This window comes from Ruditapes philippinarum, unplaced genomic scaffold (genome assembly GCF_026571515.1).
Source record: "Ruditapes philippinarum isolate M1 unplaced genomic scaffold, ASM2657151v2 ctg1478_1_1_1_1, whole genome shotgun sequence".
Lineage (NCBI taxonomy): Eukaryota > Metazoa > Mollusca > Bivalvia > Venerida > Veneridae > Ruditapes > Ruditapes philippinarum.
In genome coordinates this window covers 135,510-150,649 of record NW_026855254.1, presented here as the reverse complement: position 1 = coordinate 150,649, position 15,140 = coordinate 135,510, and the positions used below count along the sequence as shown (strand labels likewise).

The following is a 15,140-nucleotide window of genomic DNA, read 5'->3' as shown; positions in this document are numbered from 1 at the left end:
GTTCAATAAATGGTAAAATCGTCGTCAGTACAATGTATTATGTAATAGGGGTCTGAATTTAAGTTACAACATGTCAATTTTGCTTTAGTTAGACAACGTCGGTTAAGTAATTAATTAAATATTGTTGAGGAGACGCTTGTATATACATATGTCTCACATAGATATTTTACTGCAACAATAATTGTCTTAATGCCACTTTTACTACATGAACAATTAACTCGAGAAATACCTGACATTAACTATAACATTGTTTAGATTTCGTCTAGCATGAAAATGTGCAATAGTTAAGCCACAAACTTTATAACGATTATGAAGGGTAATAATGTCGAGACAATTATTTAGAGGTGTATCACCGTGCTATGTGAAGTTTATATAATGACTTCTTATTTCCTAACTCATAAACATGCAAAAAGTCCAAGCAAGTGCAGTGTTTAAAGTATCTGCTGCATGAACAGCAAACATAAAAAACGGTTACGGAATTTAGAATACGAGCCCAATAATATCTAGAAATACCGTCAATATGTATGACAAAAATTACAAACTCGTCCGACATTTACCATAGATTTATGGTTTGAAACAAGGTGATTGCAACTAAATTTTAGAACTGGTAGAATATATATCTACATCACCACCACTATATCGTTTGTACACATATAAACAAATATATTTTATTGTAAATACTCAGGAAACATAATGATATAGGATTTTATACACCTGTGGAATACTTAAATTGATTTTCTGTCCAAATGTTTCCCAAGACATATAAAATATCATAGACATTAAAATCTAATAGTCTGGGAAAATATTATAAATTTAAGTTTGCCATTTGTGCTCAGTCAGCATTAATTTGCTACAAATATGTTTTAGTTTTATATCGATGGTTGTTACTATTTTCGGGAATCATTATTGCACGAACTTTTTATTAAAGTCCTTGATTTTAAGACGAATTTTCTTTTATAATTGTTTTACAAAGTTCGATTCCTTGTGTGGATCTCATGTATAAAAAAGAAGGTTTTTGAAAATGCAGAAGATAAAGATAGTTAAATTTTTATACGTTTATTTCTGTTAGCGCTTTCAATGCTTGTACATATCTTCAGACAGTAAGGTATAATATAATCATAAAAATATAACAATGACGTAACGTTATAAAAGTGCGGGAAACGTAAAAATACGACGTTGCGCGGCAAATAAAATATTATTTTACATTTTACTCTTTTATATTAGAAGTATTGAATTGTTAAAAAAACATACATAGAGTAAATATTTTATAAAGGGAGGTAATAAATACGTAAAAGTATGTATATTTATTCCCTTTTGAAATAAACAACATATTTATCAATACCAAATTGTGTGACAAGAATTTTGCACTTGCATTCATAATTGAACCAGAAAGTTCACGAGTTGTTTTAGACAAGTAGAATAACTGAAGCGTACAAATTATTTGTTGAGAATATATATGACATTTCTCAGGATCAACAAATCTTAGTTGAAAACTTGTCAACACACGTTTTCACAAAAGTCAAGTGATTGAAGATACCTTACTTCTTCCTTTTCTTTTACCTTGAAAGGCTCAGCGTCTGTTTGTAATTCGTATCTAGCTAAGATATTCTCTTACGCATTTACGTCTTCTTATTACTCTAATAGACACCAACACTAAAACAATGCATTGTATGGTGCTCTATTATACCTCTTATATTCTACTACCGCCTGTCTTTCACATACCTCTTGTTAAATGTTTAAGAAGAGCAGATGCAAACTGGGATGATTTCTTATTAGGAAGTCCGGGATATTAAAGGAACAATAATGCCTATATATTTATCTTCGTAGCCGGCTAAACAGGAATTTAACAGCCCATTGTGACTTCCGCGGATGGCCGATCATCATTGGAAGTAAAAGAAAGCTAATTGACCCGGATAACTAATACAAAAGTCCACCAATCATACTGAAAAGCAGGTGAAAATGGCATTAAAGATACTTTATCTATATAATTTATCATTTGACATAATTTTCTTTTATAAGAAGTGACTGAAATTGATTTGCCGTCAGCTCTGTCTCCAAAAGCAGACGCCTAATCAAATAAAGAAGATAATTCAATAATCTAGGTTATTTAGACCCATTACATGTCTATTTCCACATAAAACTGTAGGCCACTTAGACATGAAAATTTTTCATAGTTTAGTTCCTTATAATCGGTAAGATTTATACATGAAACGTATCTTGAAATAAGATGTGCACAGTAAACCCATTATATCAGTATTTTTATATATGTTTGGTTTAAACATATTTATTTAAGCTCGAATGCGAAACAAGTTCTTGCAACTTAAAATTATTCACTTTCGAGTCCGCTTCTTGGAACCAACCAGTACTGGTGTCATATGGAGAAACATGGTCGTGACCCGAGTAGGGCTCGAACCCATGATCTCTTGGTTGAGAGGCAGACACCTTAACCACTTGTCCACCGCTCCCCTTTATATATATGTTTCGTACCTGTTTAGAAATGAGATATTATGGAAGGCTTACTATAATTAGAGACAAGGTTAGATTTAAAAAATTATATCTAGAAACGGCCCTCTTTGTCATTTCTATTTCAATGGGTGAGTTTTATTGTCAAATTGACAGCTCTTTCTTAGTTTTACAATAACCTGAATAATTGTAAAATTAACACAGAAGAATATTACATCATTATAAGGGGGCAATTGACACTAACGCAGTCACCTGAGGACTAGATATATCAAGATATATCTACACAGAACGAATCAAATAAATTCCCTATGTTTACACACTTTCCCTTTATGGCCAGTTGAATTTTTGATATATCAAGTCCTAATGACCTTAGCCCTGTGTCATCAAGGTGTCTCCGAATATGAATGTTAATTGTTATTGGAAAGAGTGTCAAGTCCTATACAAGTCTATATAAATCAAGTAACCCATTGGGTAGGCCAAAAGTATAGGGTTCCCTATAAAGATTATCATGTAAACTTCCATATGCCTGGTTTCTTTGTATAAAATGCATATGTGAAGCAACGTTATCCTCTAAAATAGTGTTATTAGTGCTATCTTCAGTTGCAGACTGCCGTAAACAACTTGTTTACAACTATTGCATGGAAGCAATGTAGAATGTTTGAGGTAAAATCCTCTTTGGAGTCATTCTGAAAAGATCATTGGTTGGCTACCCCTATATAACAAGACCATTTTTATGTGTCAACCATTTTATTCATAGAAAAATCACCTCTTTAGTATGATAACTCAATTTTAAGGTAGAATAACGGACCATTTCCCATAATGTAAGTCTATAGGGAAATCAATTCTTAATTTAGAGAAGGTGAAATAAAGTAAATTAAACGTCAGCGTAAATATGATTGATTAAAAACAAATCATGATAAACTAACACGTTTTATTTTTACATGATTTAAAACAAGTCTTGCTGCATTTTAAAAAATGGTGTCAAAATTGAAGGTATTAAGCTGCTATGTAAAATAGAATTTGATTGGCCAAATAAATTTTTGAGTCACGCTCAGACAGGTTAATCATGTAAAAAGCTGGAAACCAAGTCTCGATTAAAATTCGGATAGATTTGGTGTTTTAGGTTGTTTTCTATTGCTTACTTAGTAAAATGCTAACGTAAAACCGGCTCGCATGAACATTGTGCATTTTCAGATGTCCACTACATGTATCTTTGGAAATATCTTTAATGGTTTTCGAAATGTTTCACTTTGAATAAACAGGTCACAGTGAGTATTATAGTTGTTATATTATTCAATAGTAATTATTCAAAACATAACTTTATGAAATGAAAATGACAGCAAATACTATACTATGAAAAATACGTGTAATAACCAGTATAAAATATCATTCATTTTGCACTAACTGTAATCTTTCTAAACACTGTAATTATATTAAGTAGAAGATGAAGAAGAACGTTTATGACATTTTTGCTACTTAAACAATACAATTTTAGACAGCTGTTCATTAACAAAACATTCTTTAGACATTTTGTTGCAAGGCAAATGTGCAATGGTTGTATTTTATAATATAAAACGCAGATAAAAGTTATTGTGGTTAGCTATAATAATTTTATAGGAAAAGTATTATTATAATTCAACGTTTATTTATATATCGGTATAACAGGAAAGAAAGTATTTGACCGAACATTCTAATAAGTGAAATCATTGCTGTAAAGGCATTTTCAATACGCTGCCTACCGTTCGTGACTAAAGGAATAACAAAATGTAAATGTGAATATCAAATGTTACGTCATACGCAAGCAAAATGTACATGTATATTCGGATGAGAGCTGCATGTTAACGCATTGAAGAACCAGCAACTATGTCATTTACCAATAGAGAACATTGAAATTTAGGCCTACATCTCAATTAAAATCATTTTTAACAGGTCATCTTGTTGTGTATGAAGATATGCTTAGGCTTGTTTGATAACTGTAGAATATAGTTTTGCTTGATCTGTCCGTTTATGCTGCATCGGTTATTTCTTGGATCAAAAACTTTATTCAGCTTTTAAACTCTAATCAATTTAATTTTTAAAGAAGTTATTTAACACAGAAATTCATTTAGATTTCACATCTGTCATTTTACAGCATGAACAATTTCCAGGAGAAACGCGCTAAATGGATATCGTCTGCCTATTGTCTAAGACATCTGATAAATCACAAAGACAAACCAATAATCATGGAAATTTTGATGCATTAAAAGTCCATAATCGTACGTGACAGTTCGCTAGTTGAGTAAAACAATCGCTGTGTAAGCAAAATATATTTGAGATAAATTTGTCTACAGTAACACAATCATTTAAATAGATGAAAGTGTTTCGTAATACTTTTTTAGTTTATTTACAAATGTTTCATCCATCCTTTCTGATGCTTTGTCGGATTACCAAATTATGTAAAACTTTGTTCCAACGACTGAGCTTCGAAATCACATTGCGTTACCGGATAAAACTGTCGTTACTTTTGCGCCTTTTTGAAAAAGGACAAAACGTATTTATACGACATGCTGGGGTTAAGATATGAATAGAAATTACCAAATTTTAAGGCTTTCTACAGAACGTCAAAGTTGTAAGTAAGGAAGTAACGTCATACCTTCAAAATGAGAAATAATCATATTTTAATTTTGACAAATCTTTTAGTGTTATGTAACTAACAATGGTATTAGTTTAAGCATGGGTTTTGTAACATCGCTTCCGCATATTCTTCAACAACATCATTGACTGATTATGCTAAACAGCCTTTATCTTCAACAACACTAATCAACAATAATCAACAGATGTCTGTGTGTCTTGCCGTTCCCTAGACATTTGTATGGTTCATCATCCATCGGAATGAATAGTTTATATTTTCCGTCATCTATTGTTTTATACTGACTAGAGCCACAAGTCTTACATTAGTTTATACAAATTTATTTTTAGTTCGATTGTGATGGAAGCTATAAGCTTATTGAAACACTCTCGAATCCGTTCCTGGAACCAAACAGTACTAAGCAATGAATGTAAAGTTTCAAGGAAACAACAGCTTGCCCCTGACAGGGTTTGAGCCCACGCGGTCAGCAATCCTTAGATTACTAATCCGACGCGTAAACCAATCGGCCACAACGCCACATTGTTTAATTGAAAAGAAGTATTTGATAAAATTGTTTGGATTTTTTGACAAAGAAGTATAGCAGAAAAGTAGTTGTAAAATGTTTTAAATTAATAACTTAGCGCAATCACTTTCTAACATAATATCATAAATCTTGACCGTTTTTAAAGAAAATAAATGGCTTAATTACACAGAGAGCCTTTGTTTTAATTTCAATAATTATTTGATTAATTATATATCCACATTACTACTAGATTGCAAATGAATCAAACCAAAACCTCTTACTATATTGTTGTAATATCATTTTAATAATAACAGCAGGGAGTGACATATCAAGTCAGAAACTAAATAGAACATAAGCGTATAACCCTCTTTCATACACTCCAAGTGTGGCAAATTTTCATTGTGTATTCTTGGTCGAAACTATCTGTGTGTAACTGATTTTAACAAAATGAGTTCCTAGAGTTTTGAAACAAGTAATTAAGAGTAATTGGTAATTAATATTATGTTTTGGTCGGTTTATAATTTAATGATATACTTCAATGCAAAATTATTCTTTTGGAGTAAAAAGAAGATAAATGTTTTTAATGTACAAACAAAATCTTTATCCCCAGTTATAACAGTTATGTTGACTCTTAATTATTTATACACCTTTTTACATATTGGCGTTAATAATTTGCTGGTTTGAAAGGGAACTTGGAAGTTTAAAGTTCAAAGGGAAAATCTAATAAATGGTAAAATCGTCGTCAGTACAATGTATTATGTAATAGGGGTCTGAATTTAAGTTACAACTTGTCAATGTTGCATGAGTGAGACAACGTCGGTTATGGAACTAATAAAATATTGTTGAGGAACCGCTTGTATATACATATGTCTTTCATAGATATTTCACTGCAACAATAATTGACTTAATGCCACATTTACAACATGTACAATAAACTCGAGAAATACCTGACATTAACTATAACATTGTTTAGATTTCGTCTAGCATGAAAATGTGCAATAGTTAAGCCACAAACTATATAAAGATTACTAAGGGCAATAATGTCGAAACAATTATTTAGAGGTGTATCATATTTGCTATGTGCATTTTATATAAAACTTCTTACTTTCTAACTCATAAACATGCAATAAGTCCAAGCAAGTGCATTGTTTAAAGTATCTGCTGTCTAAACAGCTAACATAAAAACGGTTACGGAAATTAGAATACGAGCCCATAAATATAACATCTAGAAATACCGTCAATATGTATGACAAAAATTGCAAACTCTTCCGACATTTACCATAGATTTATATTTTGAAACATGGTGATTGCAACTAAATTTTATAACTGGTAGAATATATATCTACATTACCACCACTATATCGTTTGTACACATATAAACAAATTTATTTTATTGTAAATACTCAGGAAACATATTTATATAGGATTTTTTACACCTGTGGAATATTTAAATTGATTTTCTGTCCAAATGTTTCCCAAGACATATAAAATATCATAGACATTAAAATCTAATAGTCTGGGAAAATATTATAAATCTATGTTTGCCATTTGTGCACAGTCAGCATTAATTTGCTACAAATATTTTCTTTTTATATCGGTCCTTGCAACTATTTTCGGGAATCATTATTGCACGGACTTTAATTAAAGTCCATGATCATAAGAAGACATTTCTTTATAATTGTTTTACAAAGTTCAAGAACAGGAAAAAGTAAAAAAGTAAAACGTAGCTGGTAACGTAACTGGTAAAAAGGCATATATAGTTCGATTCCTTGTGTGGATCTCATGTATTAAAAAGTAGGTTTTGGGAAATGCAGAATAAAAATTATATTTAATTTTTATACGTTTATTTCTGTTAGCGCTTTCAATGCTTGTACATATGTTCAGACAGTAAAATATAATATAATCATAACAAATATAACAATAACGTAACGTTATAAAAGTGCTGGAAACGTAAAAATACGACGTTGCGCGGCAAATAAAATATTTTTTTACTCTTTTTATATTAGAAGTATTGAATTGTAAAAAAAACACACATAGAGTTAATATTTTATAAAGGGAGGTAATAAATACGTGTATATATATATTTATTCCCTTTTGAAAAACAACAACATATTTATCAATACCAAACTGTGTAACATGATTTTTGCACTTGTATTCTTAATTGAATCAGAAAGTACACGAGCTGTTTTAGACAAGTAGAAAAGCTGAACCGTACTAATTATTTGTTGAGAATATATGACATTACTCCGGATCAACAAAACTTAGTTGCAAACTTGTTCTTACACCTTTTTTAATAAAAGTCAAGTGATTGAAGATACCTTATTTCATCTTTTTTTCTATTACCTTGGAAGGCTCAGCGTCTGTTTGTGCTTCGTATCTAACATAGATATTCTCTTACGCATTTACGTCTTCGTATTGCCCTAGTAGACACCAACACTAAAACAATTCATTGTATGATGCTCTATCATACCTCTTATAGGCTACTACGCCTGTGGTGCACATACCTCCTGTTAAATGTTTAACAAGAGCAGTTGCAAACTGGAATGATTTCTGATTTAGCGCATAACCATCAGGAAGTCCGTGATATAAAAGGAACAAAAATGCATACATATTAACTTCGTAGCCGGCTGAATAGGTATTTAATAGCCCATTGTGACTTCCTCGTATGGCCGATCATCATTGAAAAGTAAAAGAAAGCTACTTGATCCGGATTACTAATAGAAATGACCACCAATCATACTGAAAGGCAGGTGAAAATGACATTAAACATACTTTATCTATGTAATTTATCAGTTGACATAACTTTCTTTTATAAGAAGTGACTGAAATTGATTTGCCGTCAGCTCTGTCTCCAAAAGCAGACGCCTAATCACATAAAAAAGATAATTCAATAATCTAGGTTATTTAGACCCATTACTTGTCTATTTCCACATAAAACTGTTGGCCACTTAGACATGAGCATTTGCGGCTGATTTCAAATCATGGCTTCTATCTGTATTCTTTTCTTTTTTTGGCTCTCCGGGGTTTCATAATTACACGTAAATGCTTCATTAACAAAACGACAAACATATTTGACAAAATAACATTTTGTTACATTCAGCAAGTGGTCTTTAAAAGCAGTTTATCAAATAACGTTAACAAAACAAAATAATATGAAACATAAATATTATGACGTAGAAACCTTCACATGTCATGAAAAGATCCTTTATCAAAAACTGCAACACTTTTTCCGGTCATGAAATTTAAACTGCCAATTTAAAAGTCAATAAAAATGTAGCACTTAGAAGTATGCACTCGTAAAAGAAGTTTATTAATCTAATAACAGGAACTCTTTTGAGACAAAACACATTATTACCTCCCTTAACGAGACACTATTTTCTCATTTAGAAAATTAAAATGTCACATTCCTGAACAGATAATGCCCTTTTCTTTTCCTATCATCCAAATGTGAAATGAGTTTTTTCCCCAAACAGGATTAGATTAATCTCATCAAAGGTTCTCTTCTACTTCAATTCAACGTTTAATTATATATCGGTATAACAGGAAAGAAAGTATTTTAACATTCTAATAAGTGAAATCATTGCTTTAAAAGCATTCTCAATACGCTGCCTACCGTTCGTGACTAAAGGAATAACAATATATAAATGTGTATATCAAACGAGATCTTAATTGTTACGTCATACTCAAGCAAAATATACATGTATATTCGGACGAGAACAGTTCATGTAACTATGTCATCTACCAATAGAGCGCATTGAAATTTAGGCCAACATTTCAATTAGAAATGAAATATTTTTTTAACAGGTCATCTTGTTGTGTATGAAGATATCATGCTTAAGCTTGTTTGATAACTGTAGAATATAGTCTTGCTTGATCTGTCCGTTTAGGCTGCTTCGGTTTTTTCTTGGATCAAAAACTTTATACAGCTTTTAAATTCTAATCAATTCAAATTTTAAATAAGTTATTTATCACAGAAATTTATTTAGATTTTACATCTGTCATTTTACAGCATAAACAATTTCCAGGAGAAACGCGCTAAATGGATATCGTCTGACTATTGTCTAAGACATCTGATAAATCACAAAGACAAACCAATAATCATGGAAATTTTGATGCATTAAAAGTCCATTATCGTACGTGACAGTTCGCTAGTCGAGTAAAACAATTGCTGTGTAAGCAAAATATATTTGAGATATATTGTGTCTACTGTAATGCAATCATTTAAATAGATGAAAGTGTTTCGTAATACTTTTTAGTTTATTTACAAATGTTTCATCCATCCTTTCTGATGTTTTGTCGGATTACCAAATTATGTTAAACTTTGTGCCAACGACTGAGCCTCGAAATCACATTGCGTTACCGGATAAAAATGTCGTTACTTTCGCGCTTTTTTGAAAAGAGACAAACCGTATTTATACGACATGCTGGGGTTAAGATATGAATAGAAATTACTAAATTTAAAGGCTTTCTACAGAACGTCAAAGTTGAAAATAAGGAAGTAACGTCATACCTTCAAAACGAGTAATAATCATACTTTAATCTTAACAAGTATTTTCGTGTTAAGTAGGTAACAATGGTAGTTGCATCAGGGATTACTTTAAGCATGGATTTTGTAACATCGCTTCGGCATATTCTCCAATGGGAGAAACGTTACAGCATCATTGACTGATTATGCTAAACATCCACTTTCTTTAACAATAATAATCAACAATAATCAACAACTGTCTTTGTGTCTTTGCCGTTCCCTGGACATTTGTATTGTTCATCGTCATCTATTGTTTTACTTACACTGACATGAGTCACAAGTCTTACATTGCTTAATTGAAAAGTAGTCTTTGATAAAATTGTTTGGATATTTTGACAAAGAATATATAGTAGAACAATAGTTATTAAATGTTTTAAATTAATGACTTAGCGCAATCACTTTCTAACATAATATCATAAATCTAAACCTGTTTTCATTGTATTTCTTAAAGAAAATAAACGGCTAACACAGAGATTTCGTCAATGATTTATCGTCAATGTTTCTGTAGCGGTGTTGGTTTTTCCAGGATGGGGGTGCTAACCCCATGCCCAACCCTCCTCCTTTCTCATCCGGGCTTAGGACCGGCCATGGCGGAGTTCTAACACAGAGAACCTATGTTTTAATTTCAATAATTATTTGATTAATTATATATCCACATTACTACTAGATTGCAATTGAATATAACCAAAATCTCTTGCTATATTGTTGTAATAAATTGTCGATCATATAATTTTAATAATAACAGCAGGGAGTGACATGACAAGTCAGAAACTAAATAGAATTTTACCGAGTTTTTTACAACATAGGAATGGTAATATTTTACAATATATTCTTTATCTGAATGAACAGATCATGTAATTATAGTCTGGGAAACTCACTATAGACTATGATTGAAGAAAAATAAAACCACGGCCTGTCAACCTCTCAAGAAAGCATATTGACAGGAATATGTATTCATAAGCGTTCAATCCTCTTTTTTACACTTCTAGTGTGGCAAAATTTCAATGTGTATACATGTTTGAAGTGATCTTTGTTTAATGTAACTGATTTTAACAAGCTGAGTTCCTAGAGTTTTGAAACATTAAAATTGTACTTAGTAATTTAAAGTAATCAATAGAATGTTTGGGTCGGTTTAAAATTAAATGATTTCCTTAAATGCAAAATTGGTTATTTGGAGTAAAATTATAACAGTCTATTATTATAATATTATGTCCCTATAAATCGGGAGCACTTTTAACAGAAGAAGTTTATAAATGCATGTTGAACTTTAAACGGTTTCGTGTTGTTTAAAGATTATTCCAAGAAATATTTCTATCATGTCTGACTGTTCTATTAGAGAACCAATTAATGGTATTTACAATTGACAATAAAAGAACTAGTATAGATATCAGAAGTATTTGATTGATTTCATACAGTATGCCATTTTACAGACTTTTGTAGATCATTGTTAAAATTTGTTACAGCATTAAAAGAAACTCAACTGAGATCGAAAAGCCTTAAAACATAAGATTTTTATTTCTTATAAAGATCAACTGAGGTACGTTAAACAGTAAGATATACAAAAGATAATTAAGGAAAAACTCTTAGCCCGATTTGAGTCAAAAGTGTTGCAACGTTTGGTCATTTTTTCACAATAAGAATAATCATTCTGGAAAAACGGAGTCAACGAATTATCTGAAATTATGCACACGTTATTGGTCTAGACCAATATCAAATAGAGCATTAATCTGGAGAAAATATTTCTAATTCTGTTATGTAAAAAAAGAAAACAAACAAACAAAGAAAAAATAAAATAAAAACAAACTTTCTTTGCTCTGCTGTGACCGAGACTAACTGGCCAATTAGCCATAAGATATCATCATTATATAGACATGCCAGTTTGTACATTTATGTAGTACTCTTACTAGACTATAATTATATTGTTTGCTGACAATATTTAAATTGTCATCTTGTTAAATTGACAGTATCAAACATGGAAGCTGTACACTGCCATTTTAACAGATTCAAAAACAAGGGTGAAAATTAGCTTTAAAATATCCCATAATTGTTTTGGCATAGTTAGCTCTTTTAATTAAGTATTAAATTGATAAGAATTACCTTGTATGTGCAGAATTACAGAACATGTTTGAAAAAATATGCATAAGTAGAAACCTAGAACTGAAAATAAAAATGACAAAAAGAAGTAAAAATAAGAGTCAGTTGGATTTCCTATTAGAATTCTTCCCTAGACAGTCTAATAATTAAATAGACTGGTACATGATGCAATAATCGGGATAATTTAGAAGCATTAATGTATGGAAATTGAGAGGTTTTCTTGATATAAACTAGCACAGCTCAAATCTGGTACATACTTTTTGACTCCTTTTCTGTAGACAATATAACTGATTCATAAATTAACTTTTTTGTTATATAATTAAATGTTTCTAATTGTGAACAGACAGAAAATGAAACTGTTAGTTTAGGATCCCCTTTCAAGATTCCATTTTATTAATTAGTTCCGCCCATTGTTTTCTCGTTTAAGGGCACACGCTTTTTATTACTTGGGGACCATACGCCGCTTTTCATGGAATGGCACGGAAGTGTCACATTGAAGGTTCCATGATAACCGCCGTATGAACACATCTGCGGATGTTTCTAAATTCAAAATTTTACTATTTCATGTTTAAATGTTGAATTCTGCTTAAGCCGGTGCTAGGGGGCGTTGACGGTAACTTGCACTTTCCAGTACCGTCCATGAACAGGCTCAATCAAACCGAGCCTGCAACATTTTCAATTTTGCCGTGTTGGGCTTTCTTTAGATTCTATAATTATCTATTTTAGGAAGTTTGTATCAGGAACAAAATTTCGCAAGGAGACATACATATATTTTCCAGCATTACATAAACATTATAATGAATAATGCAGGGAGATAAATGTTTTATGTACAAACAAAATCTTTATCCCCAGTTATAACAGTTTGCATTCATAATTGGCTGGTTTTAAAGGGAACTTGGAAGTTCACAGTTCAAAGGGAAAGTCCAAGAAATGGTAAAATCGTGGTCAGTACAATGTATTTATGTAATAGGTGTCTGGATTTAAGTTACAACTTTTCAATGTTGCATGAGTGAGACAACGTCGGTTATGGAACTAATAAAATATTGTTGAGGAACCGCTTGTATATACATATGTCTTTCATAGATATTTCACTGCAACAATAATTGACTTAATGCCACTTTTACAACATGAACAATAAACTCGAGAAATACCTGACATTAACTATAACATTCTTTAGATTTCATCTAGCAGGAAAATGTGCAATAGTTAATCCACAAACTTTATATAACGATTATTAAGGGTAATTATGTCGAGACAATAATTTATAGGTGTATCACCGTGCTATGTGAACTTTATATAAAACTTCTTATTTCCTTACTCATAAACATGCAATAAGTCAAGGCAAGTGCATTGTTTAAAGTATCTGCTGTCTAAACAGCTAACATAAAAATGGTTACGGAATTTAGAATATGAGCCCATAAATATAACATCTAGAAATACCGTCAATATGTATGACAAAAATTGCAAACTCGTCCGACATTTACCATAGATTTATGTTTTGAAACAAGGTGATTACAACCTTATTTTAGAACTTGTAGAATATATATCTACATCACCACCACTATATCGTTTGTACACATATAAACAAATATATTTTATTGTAAATACTCAGGAAACATAATTATATAGGATTTTTTTTACATCTGTGGAATACTTAAATTGATTTTCTGTCCAACTGTCTCTTATATAAAATATCATAGGAAAGGCATTAAAATCTAATAGTCTGGGAAAATATTATATATAAATCAGAAATTTGCTATTTGTGCTCAGTCAGCATTAATTTGCTACAAATATGTTTGAGATTTATATCGATGGTTGTTACTATTTTCGGGAATCAATATTGCACGGACGTTAATTAATACCCATGATTTTAGGAAGAATTTTCTTTGTTGCAAGTGCAAGAACCGGAACAAGTAAAAAAGTAAAACGTAACTGGTAAAAAGGCATATAATATTATATGGATCTCATGTACAAAAAGAGTAGGTTTGGGAAATGCAGAATATAAAGTTCCTCAATTTTTTATACGTTTTATTTCTATTAGCGCTTTCAGAGCTTATACATTTCTTCAGACAGTAACACATATTAAAACAATGAGGTAACGTTATAAAAATGCGGGAAACGTAAAAATACGACGTTGTGTGGCAAATAAAATTTTATTTTACTCTTTAATATTAGAAGTATTGAATTGTTAAAAAAAAAACAATAAAAAAAACATACATAGAGTAAATATTTAATAAAGGGAGGTACATATGTATATTTATTCCCTTTTGAAAAACAACATATTTATCAATACCAAACTATGTGATATGAACTTGCACTTGCATTCATAATAGAACCAGAAAGTACACGAGTTGTTTTAGATGAAGCGTACAAATTATTTGTTGAGAATATATGGCATTTTTCCGGATCAACAAATCTTAGTTGCAAACTTGTCAGCACACGTTTTCACAAAAGTCAAGTGATTGAAGATACCTTATTTCATCTTTTATTCTATTACCTTGGACGGTTCAGCGTCTGTTTGCGATTCGTATCTAGCTTAGATAATCTCTTACGCATTTACGTTTTCGTATTACCCTAGTAGACCCCAACTCTAAAATAATGCATTGTATGTTGCTCTATTATACCTCTTATAGGCTACTATCCCCATGTCGTGCACAGACCGTTTGTTAAATTTTAACAAGAGCAGTTGCAAACAGGGATGACTTGTAATTTAACGCATTACCACAAGGAAGTCCGTGATATTAATGATATTAATTAAAGGACAAAAAATGCCTACGTATTAATCTTCGTAGTATCTTCGTAGTGGGATAAACATGTATTTAACAGCCCATTGTGACTCTCGCGGATGGCCGATCATCATTGGAAAGTAAAGAAAGCTACTTGACCCAGATTACTAATAGAAATGTCTACCAATCATACAGAAAGGC

The 15,140-nt window shown here is 31.1% G+C and overlaps 1 protein-coding gene across 1 annotated transcript in view; it reads right to left on the bottom strand.

The window, feature by feature from the left end:
- The window catches only part of LOC132742654 (carbohydrate sulfotransferase 15-like), a 28,021-nt gene extending 19,817 nt beyond the window's left edge, over window positions 1-8,204 (bottom strand). The window contains exon 1 of the mRNA XM_060731123.1: window positions 8,099-8,204. Within this exon, the coding sequence (XP_060587106.1) occupies window positions 8,099-8,204 (106 nt within the window). The remainder of the gene's footprint in view (window positions 1-8,098) is intronic.
- Between the last annotated feature and the right edge of the window lie 6,936 nt (window positions 8,205-15,140).